Source organism: Phyllostomus hastatus, unplaced genomic scaffold (genome assembly GCF_019186645.2).
Source record: "Phyllostomus hastatus isolate PE091 unplaced genomic scaffold, TTU_PhHast_1.1 phas_contig_1162, whole genome shotgun sequence".
In the NCBI taxonomy this organism is placed as follows: Eukaryota; Metazoa; Chordata; class Mammalia; order Chiroptera; family Phyllostomidae; genus Phyllostomus; species Phyllostomus hastatus.
This window is the reverse complement of record NW_025333537.1, coordinates 12662609-12677900: the sequence shown is the minus strand read 5'-3', so window position 1 is coordinate 12677900 and position 15292 is coordinate 12662609. Positions and strand designations below refer to the sequence as shown.

At 67.6% G+C, this 15292-nt stretch overlaps 1 protein-coding gene across 1 annotated transcript; it reads left to right on the top strand.

The window, feature by feature from the left end:
- The first annotated feature begins 1835 nt into the window (after positions 1 to 1835).
- On the top strand, positions 1836 to 14087 carry SLC15A4 (solute carrier family 15 member 4). The gene is made up of 8 exons (XM_045843543.1): positions 1836 to 2433; positions 7311 to 7606; positions 9505 to 9676; positions 10053 to 10130; positions 10648 to 10816; positions 12171 to 12326; positions 12857 to 13015; positions 13233 to 14087. The coding sequence occupies exons 1-8, from the start codon at positions 1900 to 1902 to the stop codon at positions 13388 to 13390; spliced, it is 1722 nt and encodes a 573-aa protein (XP_045699499.1). The 5' UTR covers positions 1836 to 1899; the 3' UTR covers positions 13391 to 14087.
- Positions 14088 to 15292: the final 1205 nt, after the last annotated feature.

The following is a 15292-nucleotide window of genomic DNA, read 5'->3' as shown; positions in this document are numbered from 1 at the left end:
GGGAAGGAGAAGGGGGGTGTGGATGTGGGGCGAGTGGCCAGCCGTGCGCATCGGCAGAGAGCGGGGCCATCCGACAGGCCTCTGCGCCGGTGGAACAGTGTCCAGCACGGCGGTCACCAGTCACCTGTGTCCCCTGAGCACTTGTGATGGGGCTGGTGTGCTGGAGGGGCGGGGTTTCCACTTTATTAACCATGAAGTAGCGTCAGGGCAAACAGCCACGGGAGGCCTGAGGCTCTGGACAGTGCGGACGTGGAGAATAATTTCTTTATTATAAGAAAGACCAGACCGAAGAGAGAGGGGAGGATGCAGGTGTGCTGGAAGCCACGTGCCAGTCTAGGCTGGGGGGGCAGGGCAAGGCGGGTGCATCTGCATGATCTGAAGCTGGGCAGCAATGCCCCCAGCACTCACTGGTTTAAAATAACCACTATTTTACTTCTTCGAGATTCTGCAATTGGGGTTGAGGCCGAGGGGGGCCGGGCTCCGGTTGCTGTGGCCGGTGGTTGCTTTCCCTCGGCTGGGATTCTGCAGACGCAGGCCCCCCGCACCATGTAGCTGCTGGCTGTCTCTCCACTGGAGACGGCAGCAACACAGCTGGGCTCTCCTCCCACGGTTCGGGGCCCTCAAAGGCTCACCACCAGGAGCTGCCAGACCTTCTTCAGGCTGGGGCCCGCACCTGGCCCCGGGCACTTCCGCCACATCGTCCGCCAGGCAGGTCTGAGGCCCGGCCCTGCGCGGGGATTCACTGGCTGGTCGCTGGGGTAAGGCGCGGCTGCAAGCCCCCGTGTTGCCAGAGCTCGAGTTGATTTTCTCAGCCGCAGGGCATGCAAGTACTCAAGTGAGACCTCCCACTTCTTAGGCATGAACTCACGTTTGCAGGGGCCACAGCCTCACTGAGACATAGTTCATGCACCGCACGGCTCATCCACTTACAGTGCTCAATCCGATGGGTTTTAGAACATTCACAGATTTGCGCCACCATCAGCACGATCCACTTTAGAAAGTTCCGTTGCCACAGAAGCCCCGGACCCTCTAGCAGTCGCCCCACCGTGGGCCCGGCCTGCACCGCTGTGGGTTCCAGGGGCGCACGGGGAGGAGCAAGAGAGAGCAGGGCCCTGCCCCCTGTACCTGTGGGGACCAGGGACAAGCTGGGCAGACAAAGGAATGAACAAAAAACACGACAGGTCCCATGGAGAAAGTGAAACACGGTAATGGGACCCAGCGGGATTGGCTTTAGATGCACCGGTGAAAAAACAAGAAAAAGAAAAGGAAATGCTTCTGAGCAGTCCACGCCGCAGACGCGGAGCGCAGCAGGGTGCCAGGCACGCGGCAAGGAAACGGGCTCCAGGCTGGACTCGTCCTAGGACCGTGGATCTCAATGGGGGCGCCTTGGCTGCCCAGGCGCCACTGCGGGGGGCGGGGTCCGGGGACATGTTTGGTTGTGACGACTGAGCAGCTGGGGTGCAATGGCATCCAGCGGGGGGGCGGGGGGGCGCTCCGGGGCCACCGGGCTCCGCACAGCGCCCGCGCGCAAGCAGCAGCCGCGCACCGGGCAGGAGCGCAGACTGAGACCCCGTCCTCCGGCAGGAGCGCCAGGAGGGGGCGCAGGGGCAGCGGTGGGACAGGAGGGGCTTTGGGACCTCGGAGCGGCCGGCTCAGAAGCCGCTCGCTGAGCCTGGGGTTTGCAGGCACCTCCGCCCGCTGGCCCCGACGACAGCTGAACTGACAGCCCCGCCCTGACAAGCTTCCGGGGCGACACCGGAAGTTCCCGGCGGACTGCGCGGCGGCGAGCCCGCCCAATGAGAACGCTCGAGGGGCGGGCCGAGGCGGCCGGCGGGGTGGGTCTCGCGAGACACGACGCCGGCCGGCGCCGGCTGAGCGGCGGAGCGGACCGGCGGGTTCATGGAGGGCGCGGACGGGAGGGCGGGGGAGCGGGCGCCGCTGCTGGGCGCGCGGCGGGCGGCGTTCGAGGGCCGGCGGCTGGCCTGCGCCGCGGTGCTGCTGACGGAGCTGCTGGAGCGCGCCGCCTTCTACGGCGTCACGGCCAACCTGGTGCTGTTCCTGAACGGCGCGCCCTTCCACTGGGAGGGCGCGCAGGCCAGCCAGGCGCTGCTGCTCTTCATGGGCCTCACCTACCTGGTGTCGCCCTTCGGCGGCTGGCTGGCCGACGCGCGGCTCGGCCGGGCGCGCGCCATCCTGCTCAGCCTGGCGCTCTACCTGCTCGGCATGCTGGCCTTCCCGCTGCTGGCCGCGCCCAGCACGCGCGCCGCGCTCTGCGGGACCCCGCACCCCACGCGCGTCCGCAACTGCTCGGCGCCGTCCTGCCTGGACCCGCCCTCCCGCTACTGCGCGCCCGCCGCGCTCGGGGCGCTCGCCGTGGTCGGTCTGGGCGTGGGCGCTGTCAAGGCCAACATCACGCCCTTCGGCGCCGACCAGGTGAGCGCAGGTGCGGCCGGCGGAGGGGCGGAACACGGGTCCGCGCGGGTGGGCTGCGAGAGCGGGCCGCGCGTGGAAGCGGCCTGCTTCCTAGGAAGTGCCACTTGGGAGTGCTGGCGGGGGCGGCCGCGAGTGGTGGGACCGCCGGTCTCCAGAGGGGCCGTGGGAGCGGACGCCTGCGGAGCATCACCAGCAAGAGCGCGCGCACGGCGCGCGGCCTGGAAGAGAGGAAGCCCTTGTTGCTCTTGAGGCTACAGTAGCAACCGTGCTGCATCGCATAAATGTGTCAAGTCAACACTTCTTGCCGCTTAAACTTACACAAGGCTACATGTTAAATGTATTTTTTTTTTTTAAGTGGGAATAGGGTGGTAGGCAGGGCGTGCCAAGGAGCTTGAGGTCTGAGTTCAGCGCGGTGCACGCCCGTGTGGATTCCATCGGGGAGTGATCTGATCTGATTTGCGTTTCTAACAGATTTGGCCTCTGCAGCCCCGGGGGCCTGGCAGCTGTGGCCTGCCAGCCAAATCTGGCTACTTCCTGTTTTTGGGGCTAAGAATAAAACTGGGTCTTGAGCGAGTAAGTGGTAGGGGAAGAAAAGGAGTGTTTTGTGACAGCGAAAGTTGTGAAGCTCGGGTTTCAGCCTCCGTGGACAAAGCCGTATGGGAGCAGCCCTTCCCGTCAGGCCCGTGCGGAGGGGCTGCTGCCCCGGCCCAGCAGCGGGTTCAGTAGCGACAGGCAGTGTAGGTCTCTCGAAACCTGGAATGTTTCTTCCCTTCCCCTTCTCAGGAAGAGCTTTCGGGGGCCCAGTGTTCAGAGCAGGCTGTGTGGGAGGGAGGGAACCTGGCAGGAGGCTTACCTGGGCAGGTGGGAGAGAGACGTGGCCGCGCCGTGGGCGGGGCCAGAGCAGGTTGGGGAGGAGGGGTGAGCAGCAGGGAAGAGCCCGGCCGGTTTGGTGTGAGCGGCCCTGTGCTTGGTCTCGCTCACAGGGGGCGTGCTGCGCCCTGCGCTGGGCGTTCCCCGTCCAGGAGCCGCCGTGTTACAGGTGGGGAAACGTGAGGCCGGAGAGGTCAGCTCCGTTGCCCCAGGCAACACAGCCAGGACCCCAGAGCCTGTGCTGCGGATCCGAGCTTGAACCACACTTGTGTGGCGCTCCCCGTCACAGGAAGGCGACACCTTATAATGGGGGGGGGATAGTTGTGATGGTCGGTGTGGGGCTGGGCCTCAAGGCCCAGGCTTGTGGCTTTGGTCTCCGGGGCCAGCAGCGAGGGCGCGGAGCTGGACGCACAGTCACCGTCTGTCGAGGAAGGCCCGGTCATGTGACTGCAGTGTGTCTCACGTGTCTGCCCTTCACTGCTCGTTGGACTCTCTTCCCACGCTGCCTGTGCCAGCCCGCTGGTGCCTGCTGTGCAAGACACAGCGGGCCTGGGCTCACGGTCAGTGCCCCCGGTGGACAGCAGGCGAGAAGCGAACGGCTTCTTAAAAACGCAGACAGACGGCCCTGCAGAGGCGACCCGGAGCGCACGGCAGGACTCGCCCTCACCTGACGTGGAACTGAGCACTGGCACTAAGGAGAGAGGTGTGCTCTCCCGAGGGGCGGCTGGCCTGCCGCTTGGGCCCGACACCGTCGAGGGGGACAGGACCCTGCCAGACACGCGGCTGCCGAGTGTGCGCGGGGCGAGAGCCCAGGTTGTTCAAAAGCACGTCCTCTGGAGAACCGGGGTGATTCGGTCATGGGCCCGCATCAGATAAAACTGCCGATGCGAAGGGTCCTCGGCGCGAGGACGGCGCCGTGGTCATGTGGGAGGGCGGCCTGGGCTTTAGGAGAGTCTCGCTGACAGCTTTGGGGGGGACGTGGTGCTGCGACTTGTTTTCAAACCGCTGATCCTCAGAGTGTTTCACACGCGTGTGGAAAGAAAGGACTGCGAGTGTGAGAGAAGGGCAGAGGAGTGTGTGTCTTACTGTTCTTTCAACTTTCCTACCAGTTTAAAAACGTTTTAATGAGCAGTTAAAAGATTTTTGTGGAGAGATTTTTTTGCACGGATAAAGCAAAAGAGGGCCCATCGACACAATGGGGTGCAACTCAGCCACGAGCAGGAGCGAGGCTCTGGCACTGGCTGCAGCGTGGAAGACCCTCGAGAACGTGACGCTGAGTGAGAGACGCCGGCCACGGAGGCCACGCAGCGCGTGGTCCCGCGGGTGTGTGCTGTGCGGAGCAGCGGCAGTGTGTGCAGACTTGGGGGGACCAGCGGGGGCCGGGGCTGGGGGCTGCAGAGGGACCCGGCTCCCTGCAGGTGGGGTGAGGGGTGTTTTGGGGGGCCCTCCCCGAAGCTCTGGGAACAGAGCGGAGCGCTGCTGTGCGTTCCAGGGGCGGCTCCCCCCCGCGAGTGCGGGCCCCGTGCAGAGCCTCCTAGCAGGAGGGAGTCATGCCCTCGCTCTGCGCCGGGTCTGGAGGGCGTCTCAGAGGCTCCCCCACCCGCCAGAGGCGCTGGCTGCTTGGGGACAGGAGTGGCCGGGGGCGTGAAGCGTGCCAGGCGGTTCCTCGGGACGGGCCATTTTGTCACCTGCGGCCTTCTCTCCGTGAGGACGAGGACGGCTCTTGTTTTATCGAGGTGCTTTTTTGTGCTGGCGTATGTGGTCGTCTCCAGCGCGGGGCCTCGGGCGGCCCTCGGGGCTCGGCTGACTTTGGAGGGAACACAGGGGCCAGGTTCCAAGGCTGTTAGGTTTTGGGGGACATGCCGGCCCCAACTCCCCCCAGTGCCTGACTCTCTCCTCGGTCACAGCTGTTCTGCACACAGAGACGGAGGCCTTGAGATCGTGACCTGGACGAAGGGAGACTGGCTTTACCAGGGAAGGGCAAATGAAATGTTTTTTTCTTCTGGAGGGGGGACGGTCACACTCTTGCGCACTTGGAGGAATGTTTCCAGATGGGCCAGCTCACTGGCTGCGGGCGATCCCAGCCTTTTCCCGAGCTCCCGTGCACTGGTGGTTGTGGTTTCTTCCGCCCTCCCGCCCTCGCGGGGCGTGTGTGTCCGCCCTGGCTGGAGGGCGGGGGTGGTGACGCACAGGACGGGCGGGCGGGGAGGGCTGTGGTCAGTCGGCCCGGGGCTGCAAGGCTCGAGGCGTGACTCAGCCTCCCAGTCCTGAGGAGCCAGCTTCCCCTGCCTTGCCCGCAGTGACTGGTGCGTGCTGATTTGGGGCCCTGGTCACAGGCTTAGGTTTCTAAAGTGCTCAGTTGGTTAGAGCGTGGCTCTGCTACCCCGAGGCTGCGGGTTCGACCCCCAGCCAGGGTGCACACGAGACTCAGCCAGTGAGCGCACCAGTGAGCGGGTCGGCACGTTGGTGCCTCTCTCCCCCTTTCTCCCTCCTCCTCTAACATCAGTGAAGTAAAAAAGGTGCGGAAGTGGACCGGCAGGTGTGCACAGGGTGTGAGGGTACGTGGGATCTTAAGGCTGGGAGTGCGCTAGGCCGCGAGAGTGCCCACTGGCTCCTGCTCTGTCCAGAGAGGCCGTTGGGTGCGGTGGGGCGGCCCCGCCTCGCTCCAGCGAGACGGGACTGCGTGTGCCGGGATTTCAGATTCCCGTTCCTGGGCCCTCCGCCCGGCCCCGCTCCCCGTGGAAAACTGCCTGTTCGTATTCCCGCGGCCGTGTCTTCTCTGGGGCCGTCTCTCTGCCTGCGGTCCGTCCCCTCTCCCCACCCCCCCCCCGCCCGGTCTGTCTGCGGGGCAGCCACCGCTCCGGGTCCCGCTCAGCGTGCTGAAGTGCACCCCGTCCCCACGGAGAGCTGTCCACCTCAGGGTCCCGGGCAGCCCCCACCACACCGTGTCCTCGGGGGACGCCCGGCCGCTGGTCGGGGCCTCTGCGCCTTTCCGACGGAGGACTTCCTCCCTGCAGCTGTTTCTTTAAAGCCTAGATTTCCAGGTTGAGACGGCCGCTGCTTTATAATTATTTGTAGCACTTGCCAGTACTGTGGAAAATGGAGGTCAAAGTAGTGTATCACGTAACAGGACTGCGTAGAAGCTGGTTTGGGGTATTATGAGTGGCTGCTGGAGCCCCGTTACAAACCCCACTGGTCACTTACAAGAGGCGTTTGTAATGAGGACCAGAGTCAGGTCTGCCCTGGAGCGGGGGCTGCCCGACCTCTCGGGGCGAGTGATGTGAGGGTGATGGGGAAGAGCCCGCCTGGACAGCGGCCCGGCCCGGCCTCCAGCTGTGGCGCCGGCTGGGGCGGACTGCGCGGGCACGGAGCCCGTCCCGGCAGCTGCGCGTGGACGTGGGGTCCGGGCGGGGAGGGAGCGGCAGGGCCCGCCCCACGTGGACGGTCCGGCGCTTGGAGCCCGGTTGGGTCACTGGCCCCGGGGCCTGCCCGTGTCCGTCCGAGCTCATGGCGGGGTTCCGGGGTCTCCCCCTGCCTGCTGTGGGCGTCTCTGGCCTCGGTGCCGGCCCTGCCAGCCTCGAAGCATCCGTGGTCCCCGTGTCAGTCCGTGGTTCCCTCTTGGCTCCAGATGCGTGGGGCTGCGGGCAGGAGCGCCCGGACAGCGGACTACCAGGCAGACTCCTGGGCCCCACGGTGACGAGTGGGCCAGGGCCGTGGGCCGGGGCCGTGGGCCGGGGAGCTGGCGTTTGTAAGGGGCAGCAGGCATCCCCTGGGCTGGTGGTCGTGGCTGGTGGCTGAGACCCCCCAGGGTTTGCTGGACTTGGGCATGGCCGAGGGGAGCGTGGCCGGGCTGCGCGGTGACCATGAGTGGGTGGGCGGGTGGGCCTTCCCCTGAGGGCCCGGGAGGGCGAAGGGTGTGAGGGCGTGTGGCCGTTCGCTGTGTGGACGCGCGCGTGTCCGTCCCCGGAGAGGGTCACGCGGGCCGTGTCCCCCCCTCCACCCCGCAGGTCAAGGACCGGGGCCCCGAGGCCACGCGCAGGTTCTTCAACTGGTTCTACTGGAGCATCAACCTGGGCGCCATCCTCTCGCTGGGCGGCGTCGCCTACACCCAGCAGAACGTGGGCTTCGTGGCCGGCTACACCGTGCCAGCCGTCTGCATCGGCGTCGCCTTCCTCCTCTTCCTCTGCGGCCAGCGCGTGTTCGTCAGCAAACCCCCCGACGGCAGCGCCTTCACCGACGTGGCCCGGATCCTGGCCTACGCCTGCCGCCCTTGGAGGCGGGCAGCGGAAGGCGATCGCGGGGGGTGAGTGCCCGGGCCCCGCCGTCCCGCCGCCCCGCCGCTGCCTCCCCGGGGGCCGCACCTTCCCCGGCCTCCCTGTGGCTGGTGGGGCAGCCTGTCCCCTTGGCTCGGGGCTTTCTGGCGGGAGCTCCGAAAGCCCCGTGCGCTGCTGCGGTTTTAAAGCTGGAAACCCAGGTCGTGGGGAAGTCCCGGGTTCGGGCGCGGGGGCAGGCGGCCCAGCCACCCCATGTGCAGATTCGTGAAGGAAAAAGGTCAGGGACCTGGCCCCAGGGGAGCCCTCAGAATATCGCTCTCTGGTCATCTGTTGGAGTGTGATTTGCATGCAGTCAAATGCACCCCTTTCGGGCACTCAGTCTCCGGGCGCGTGACAGGCCCACTCCACTGTGTCACCGCAGGGTCACCGTGGTGTGGTCGGGGCCTCGCCCGTGTCATCGCTCCAGGGAAGTCCCAGGGACTCGCTCCCTCAGTCCCCGCAGGGAGTGTCCGGCCGAGGTGGGCGTTCCCGGGGCGGGGGTCCCCGAGCCCGAGGCCGGCCCCGCCCCCGCCCCCGCCCCCGTCGGGGCGGGTCTGACTCCATCCTCCCCGGGGCGGAGCGCGAGGGCCGCGGGGCTGTTCCTCGGCAGACCTTCCGCGGAGGACCCCACGGCCTCGCAGGCGCTTCGGGGTTCAGTGCGCAGTGACACCGGGGAGAGGGTCCGGCCGCCGCCCCCTCCAGTCTGACTGTGGAGGCCTCCTCCGCGCACCGAGAGGCAGCGGCCCCGCCCGAGAAAAGCCGGGGGTCCGGGGGTGCCCCCACACCCCCACCCCATGTGCGGGGCCCTTCCCCCCCGGCCTGGGGCTCCGTGTGGCAGACGGCCTGGTGCCGGGGCCGAGTGAGGTGTCCCGTCGGCTGCCTGCCCGGCGTGGCCGCCGGCGTCCTGGGAGAGCGCGCACGTGGGTGCGTGCGGCCCTTGGCTGTGTCCCGTGCTGCCGGGAGCCCCGGCTCCTCGGGGCACCCTTGGGTGCTGCAGAATGAGACACTGAAGTTGTGGGGGGGGGTGCCCGTAACCTGGGCACGCTCCCAGACGCAGCCCCTGAGACAGCCGGCAGCTCCCTGACTGCAGACTGCCGTGCAGTTAGACCTATTGGTTTCCTCTCTCTCACCCCGAGGCCCGTAGAGCACGCTCCCACATTAGTGTCTGGGAGCCAGAGAAGGTCTCAGCGCCGTCCGCGGGGACCCCGTCAGTTTGTAAAGGGCGGAACAGACCCAGGGCGGGCGAGGGAGCGCAGCCCTCACCCAGGAGCCGGGACCGGCCAGCACACCCAAGCCCAGGGCGATGCCTGAGGGCTGGCGCCCAGGGGCGGCTGGCGTCCTGCCCGGCCGTGGGCTCAGAGCCCTGCCCGTGGGCTCAGAGCCCTGCCCGTGGGCTCAGCCCCGCTGCCCGGCCCACTGCTAGCCCTCTCTGCACCCCGGCTCCCCCCAGTGCAGGGGGCTGGCGGGAGCTGCCCGGGGCTGGTCCCTCTCCTCTCCGCGCTCCCCGACAGCGGGAGGCCCCAGCGTGGCCAGCAGGGCAGCCCTCGGGTGTGCAGGGACCGTGCTACAAACGCACCCACGCGGTGTGTCCATTTGTCACCGCGGTCCATTTGTCAGGCTGACCCGTGACAAGTTACCTGATGGGAAGTCCAAAGGGTGCAGTGCGGTGCGGCCGGCGTGGGCGGTGCCGGGACAGAGCAGCCGCAGGCAGCTCCTTGGGGCGGGAGCAGCTGGGGCCCTTTGCCGCCCGCCCCGCGTGCTGGGATCGGGAGCGGCCTGTTCGCGGAGCGGAGTGGGCTCAGCAGGGCCAAGCCGCCCGCCCGCGGAGTCAGGGTGTGGCCGTGCGGGCGGGCAGGACGAGACTAACTCCCTGTTCTGTCTCCCGAAGCGAAGGCAGCGGAGGCCTCCCGCCCTCCTCCCCTAAACACAGTCTGTTTGGTTCATGTAAGATGTCCCACGGGGGGCCCTTCACGGAGGACCGAGTGGACGACGTGCGGGCCCTGGTCAAGACCGTGCCCGTGTTCTTGGCCCTGGTGCCCTACTGGACGGTGTACTTCCAAGTGAGTGGTGGCGGCGGGCCCCTCTCCCCTGCAGGCGTGGGCCGGGCCTGGACTCGGGGGTCCCAGGGGCTCTTCCCCCGGACCCTCGGGTCTCGGGTCTCGGTTTTGGTTACGACCTCATTTCTGCTGACTGACGTGTTTCGAGGTGGTTTCCGAAGAGGAAGCCAGGAGCCGGTTCCTGTGCTTCTCCCGGCCCCACCTCTCCTGCTGCTGAGGTCTCCTCTGGGGCCCCCAGGCAGACCCGTGCCGACGGGACGGCGGACTTGTCTGTTCCCACCCCGAGCGTGCGGCCGCGGAGTGGCCGGGCCGCCTGCTGCGGGCGTCCGAGGGCCGGGCCGTGACCGCCCGCCGGTGACGCCGCCGCTCCTGCCCGCAGATGCAGACCACCTACGTGCTGCAGAGCCTGCACCTGCGGATCCCCGCGATCTCCAGCCTCACGGCCGCCACGCACACGGTGAGGGCGGGGCGGCGGTCCGGGTGGGGCCGGGTTCCCGTGCCTGGGATGCAGCTGCCTCGGGTGGGACGGTCAGCACGGACGGACAGCGTGTGTGTCGACGTGGGGGTTCCGCCGCTGTCACAGGCCGTCCCCCGTCGCTCACGCGGCGTCCCGGGTGTCGAGTTGACGGCTGCGTGTTCCCGCCCGAGGCGCCGTCCCCTCGCGGCAGCAGGGGCGCACGCTCGTCTTCCCCGGGGCCACCGCCGCCTGGCGGCTGCCTTCCAAGGCCCGGGAAGGTTTTAGGGCGTGTGCGTGTGCGCGCTCCTTAGCCGGGGAGGAGCTGCAGCGACCTTCGGCCCTGGGGACCCCGCCGCAGGGGGCGGGGAAACGAGCCCAGGCCCCTAGAAACCGTCTCCGCGGCGCGGGTGCCCGTCGCCGACAGCGTCCCCGAGGAGGCCAGGCTCTGCCGCAGGGATGCCGGCGCCCACGGCCGGGTGCCCGCCGCCCGCAGAGGGTGACCGCGTGCCGCCCGCAGGTGCCGGCCGCCTGGCTGACCATGTTCGACGCGGTGCTCATCGTGCTGCTGGTGCCGCTCAAGGACCGGCTGGTGGACCCCGCGCTGCGGCGGCGTGGCCTGCTGCCGTCCTCCCTGAAGAGGGTCGCCGTGGGCATGTTCTTCGTCATGTGCTCCGCCTTCGCCGCCGGTGAGTGCTGCCCCCGCCCCCCGCTCCCCGCCCCCCCGCCCCCTCTCAGACCGCCCGCGGCCGTGGGTGCACTGCAGCACGGCGGGGCCCCCAGTCCCAGGGGGTCCCGGGAAGCGAGGCCTCCCCTCCCTCCCTCTCCCTCGGCTGCTGCGGGTTTGGGTCTTGAGAGAATTCTCCGTCTGCACCGGGTGGGGCTCTGGGAAGAGGCGGCACCGAGCGCGAGGAGGCTTGTCCCGCCCGGCTGGTGCGGGTTCGGTCGGACGAGGGGCGGGCACCCACTTCTCAGCGCCGGGACCCCCACCTGGGGAGTCCTAACACCAGGTCCGTCCACGGGCCTCAGGGGTCCCCCCCACTCGCCCACGCAGGGGTCCACGTGCACTCTCTGGGGGAGGCGGGTCTCCTGGGACCGAGTTCAGACGCACAGCGGGCGTGGGGTCTCAGACGCTCTGGTCGGGGGCGCCGACCCGAGGCCTCGGGCCCACAGACCACCGCCCCGAACATTTGGGCGGTCGCCCCGGGTTCTGTGGAGGAGCAGCTGCACCTGCTCCCGCTGGTCCCTCAGGCCCTTCCTGTCTCGCCCGGGGGCGGGGGCGGCGCTCACCCCTGGGCCCGTGGGGCGGAGCCTCAGGGTGCGCTGCGTGCTGACGAGGCGTGGCGTTCCGTGCCCTGCCACTGTGCCGCCGCGTGGCTCCCTCCTCCCTATCGTTTGTTTATTCTTAGAGAGAGGGGAGAGAGGGAGGGAAACATCCACGTGTGGTTGCCTCTCAAGTGCCCCCCTCTGGGGACCTGGCCCACAACCCAGGCATGGGCCCCTCCTGGGAATCGAACCAGCGACCCTTTGGTTCCCAGGCCTGCGCTCAATCCACTGAGCCACACCAGCCAGGGCTCCCTACTCCCCTTTTTAAACACACAAAAACTGTGCAAGAGAGCGTCGAGACACTCGAGGGGTCGAGTGGGCACACTGACGTCTGTTTCAGAGACGCCGGGTGAGGTGTGTGGGGCGCGGCTGCACCTTGGTGGCCCTCCGGGCCCCGGGCCCCTGGGGAGCCGTCACTGGGCGCTGTCCCCTCCCTGACACGAGGGCTGTCTCTCGGTGGCGGCTGGCATGCAGCGCCGTGTCCGTTCTGGGGCACCGCACCGTGACCGGACTCACACCTTACGGGGCGGCCTGCTGGCGAGCCTGGCGCCCGCCGACACCGCGCAGAGCTCGCACGGCGGTGCTGCCCGTGGGTGCTGCCCGTGGCCCCGCGTGGGTCCCTCAGACACGCCCCACCAGCAGCTCGCAGCTGCCGTCCTGCTTCCCGGTGCAGCGGCGGCGGCGGAGCGTGAAGGCGGCCGCTCTTGTGGATTGCAGGGATCCTGGAGAGCAAGCGGCTGGACCTCGTGAAGGAGAAGACCATCAACCAGACCATCGGGAAGGTCGTGTACTTCGCGGCCGACCTGCCCATATGGTGGCAGGTGCCGCAGTACGTGCTCATCGGCGTCAGCGAGATATTCGCAAGCATAGCAGGTGAGGGCCAGGGCCGGGGCCGGGCCTGGGGTGTTGGGGCGCTGGGGCGTGTCCTTCCGCGGGGCGGCTCAGGACAGAGCGGGGCGGGAGACGGAGGTGCTGGCTGAGGCTCCCCTGTCGTGGCCTGAAAACCGCGGCCCAGACACATCGCCGCCAGGTCCCTCCCCCACCTCCAGGGCACGCGGGAGGGGGCGGAGCAGGGGAGACCCTGCGGGCATCCGCCCGACTCCACGATCCGTCCCCCTGAGGGCGCAGACCGGTCCCCCTCGGAGCTGGGGCTGAGACCCCACGGCAGCGGCCTGGGCTTTGCCCCCACGGGCTGCTCCGTCCCTGGAGAGCCCGGGCTGCTCCGGGAACAGAGTGGCCCCGCTGATGGGGTCATTGCTGTTTGAGAGCTGGGACGCAGCTCCCCGAGTCCTGTGGTTGGGACGGCACGAGAAGGGGAGAAAAAGTGTCGGGCACGCAGCCCCGCCCCGTTGGGCGGAGCGCCGGCCGCCGCTGCTCACAGACGCGCCCACCCCCTCCCCCAGGCCTGGAGTTCGCGTACGCGGCCGCGCCCAAGTCCATGCAGAGCGCCGTCATGGGCCTGTTCTTCTTCTTCTCCGGCGTCGGCTCCTTCGTGGGCTCGGGCCTGCTGGCGCTGGTGTCCCTCAAGGCCATCGGCTGGATGAGCAACCACTCGGACTTCGGTGAGGACGGCATCCTGCTCTGGGGCGGGGCGGGGCCCGGGGCTCAGGTTCCTGCGTGGTCGAGAGCAGGTGCTGGTGCGCTGCGAGCTGCAGCTGTGTCTCCCCTGTGGCCTCGGGGAGGGGGGCCGGCCCAAGCGCGGGGGAGGGGCCGAGGCGCAGCAGAGAGGCCCCCCGGCTGCCCGCAGGCGCCCCTCACGGCCCTTTCTCCCCGCCACAGGCAACATCAACGGCTGCCACCTCAACTACTACTTCTTCCTCCTGGCCGCCGTCCAGGGCGCCACGCTCCTGCTCTTCCTCGTCGTCTCTGTGAGGTACGACCGGCAGCGCGCGCTGGCCGCCGGGGCCGCGGCGACGCCCGCCAGCAGGAGGGCCTGACGTCCCGAGTCCTGGCGGCCTGGAGACCGGCGCTCCGGGAGGCACTGGCCGCGTGCTGAGCCCCCGGTGGCTGGGCGGCGGTGTCCCCTCCCTCCGCCGGACCTGCAGGTGCCTTCCCGGAGCGGCTGGTGCTGGGCGGGGCACGTCTGTGCATCCGTCTGCAGCGGGCTCCGACGCGGCCTGGCCGCTGCACGCGTGTTCGCGGCATCTTTGTGCCTCACACACGTCACGTGGTCCCCGCACAGCCGTGTGCTCCGGCTGGGTTTCTTCCTGATGAACCAGCGTCTTCTCCTGCTGAGACGGGGGGTTCTCGGGAGGGCTGGGCGCCGCGGGGCTCTGGGCAGGGCTGCGCGCCAGTGTCCGTGGTGAGCCTCGGTGCAGGCCGGTGCCCGGTGAGCCCGTCCGCTGCTCCGGTGCTTCTCTGCAGCCGCCGGCACTGCTGTGCTCCCGCCTCCGGCCAAGACGCCAGCTGCAGGGGTTCCGGCCGCGCCCGCGCACTCCCGTGTGAGTTTGTCGGGGGCTGAGGCTGGAGGCGGCCCGCCCCCAGGAGCTGCAAGGAAAGAGCCTCGTGAAGGAAACCGAAGTGATGGTTGAATGTGAACTTGAACTGTTTGCCTAGTCGTTGCCATTTGTACAGTTTTACACATAGGTCAGCGTTCTGATTTTGTTAAATAAACTATTCTTTTCTTGTCACTGATTTTTGCTGTAAGCTTATTATTAAAAACACCTGAGCCTGGCTGGCCTCGCTCAGTGGATTGAGCGTGGGCTGCGAACCAAAGTGTCGCAGGTTCGATTCCCAGTCAGGGCGCATGCCTGGGTTGTAGGCCACGGCCCCCAGCAACCGCACATTGATGTTTCTCTCTTTCTCTCTCTCTTCCCTCTCTAAAAAATAAATAAATAAAATCTTAAAAAACCCTGAAATCGAGACCCATTAACTGGCCCCCTTCGTGGTCGGCCCACAGCCCCCGTCTGGGTGGTGTGTGCGTCGGGGCCCGAGCGCCGGGGTGTGGCAGGCAGGCGTGCCGATCCCAGAGCCGGCTGCTCACGGAGCTCCGGGAAAACCCCGTTCCTGGCTCCTCGACCCTCCAAGTAGCGGTTCCAAAGCCGGCTCCGTGGTGACGGACGGAATGACAGGATCACACTGGGAGACGACACACAAAAACCCAAGCCTTCCTTTCCTTTCCTTTCCTTTCCTTTCCTTTCCTTTCCTTTCCTTTCCTTTCCTTTCCTTTCCTTTCCTTTCCTTTCCTTTCCTTTCCTTTTTCCTTTTTCTTTCTTTTCTCTTTTTGGTAATACGAAGCACAGAAAACTACAAGCCAATCTTGACGGGTGGGGTTCGGCTCCCCCGAAAACCTGTCGCCCTGGCACTCAGAGTGGGGGGGGCGTGTGTGTGCTTGGAAACGACGCAGTGAAAAGGCTGACAGGGTCGGAGATGCATTCACCACCAGGGGTGCGGGTCTGCCTCCAGGACACACTGCAGGACGGAACCAGGGACCCAGGCTGTGACAACAGGCTTCCCCTGAGGAAGTAGCCGGCGGCGGGGAGGAGGGGAAGGAAGTGGGGGTTGGGGGAGGAGGAGGTGGGGTGACAGGGAGCCTGCAGCACCCCCTCGTGCAGGCTGTGGTGCTGACGCCCAGCCGCCCTGCCTGGCGTGCCCTGCCCCCCTTACCTGGGTACCCGCCTTCGGGTCGCGTCCTGCGTGCTGGGTGCGGGGATGTGGGAGAGAGAAATCAATCCACCGGCTGCCTCTCGTGCACCCGCACTGGAAACCTGGTTCCCAGGCTGGCACTCGATCCACCGAGCCACACTAGCCACGGCCATTACGGGATTCTTGACGAAACCATCCACCGAGCCACACCAGCCACGGCCGTTACGGGATTCTTGACGTAACATTGCAAACTT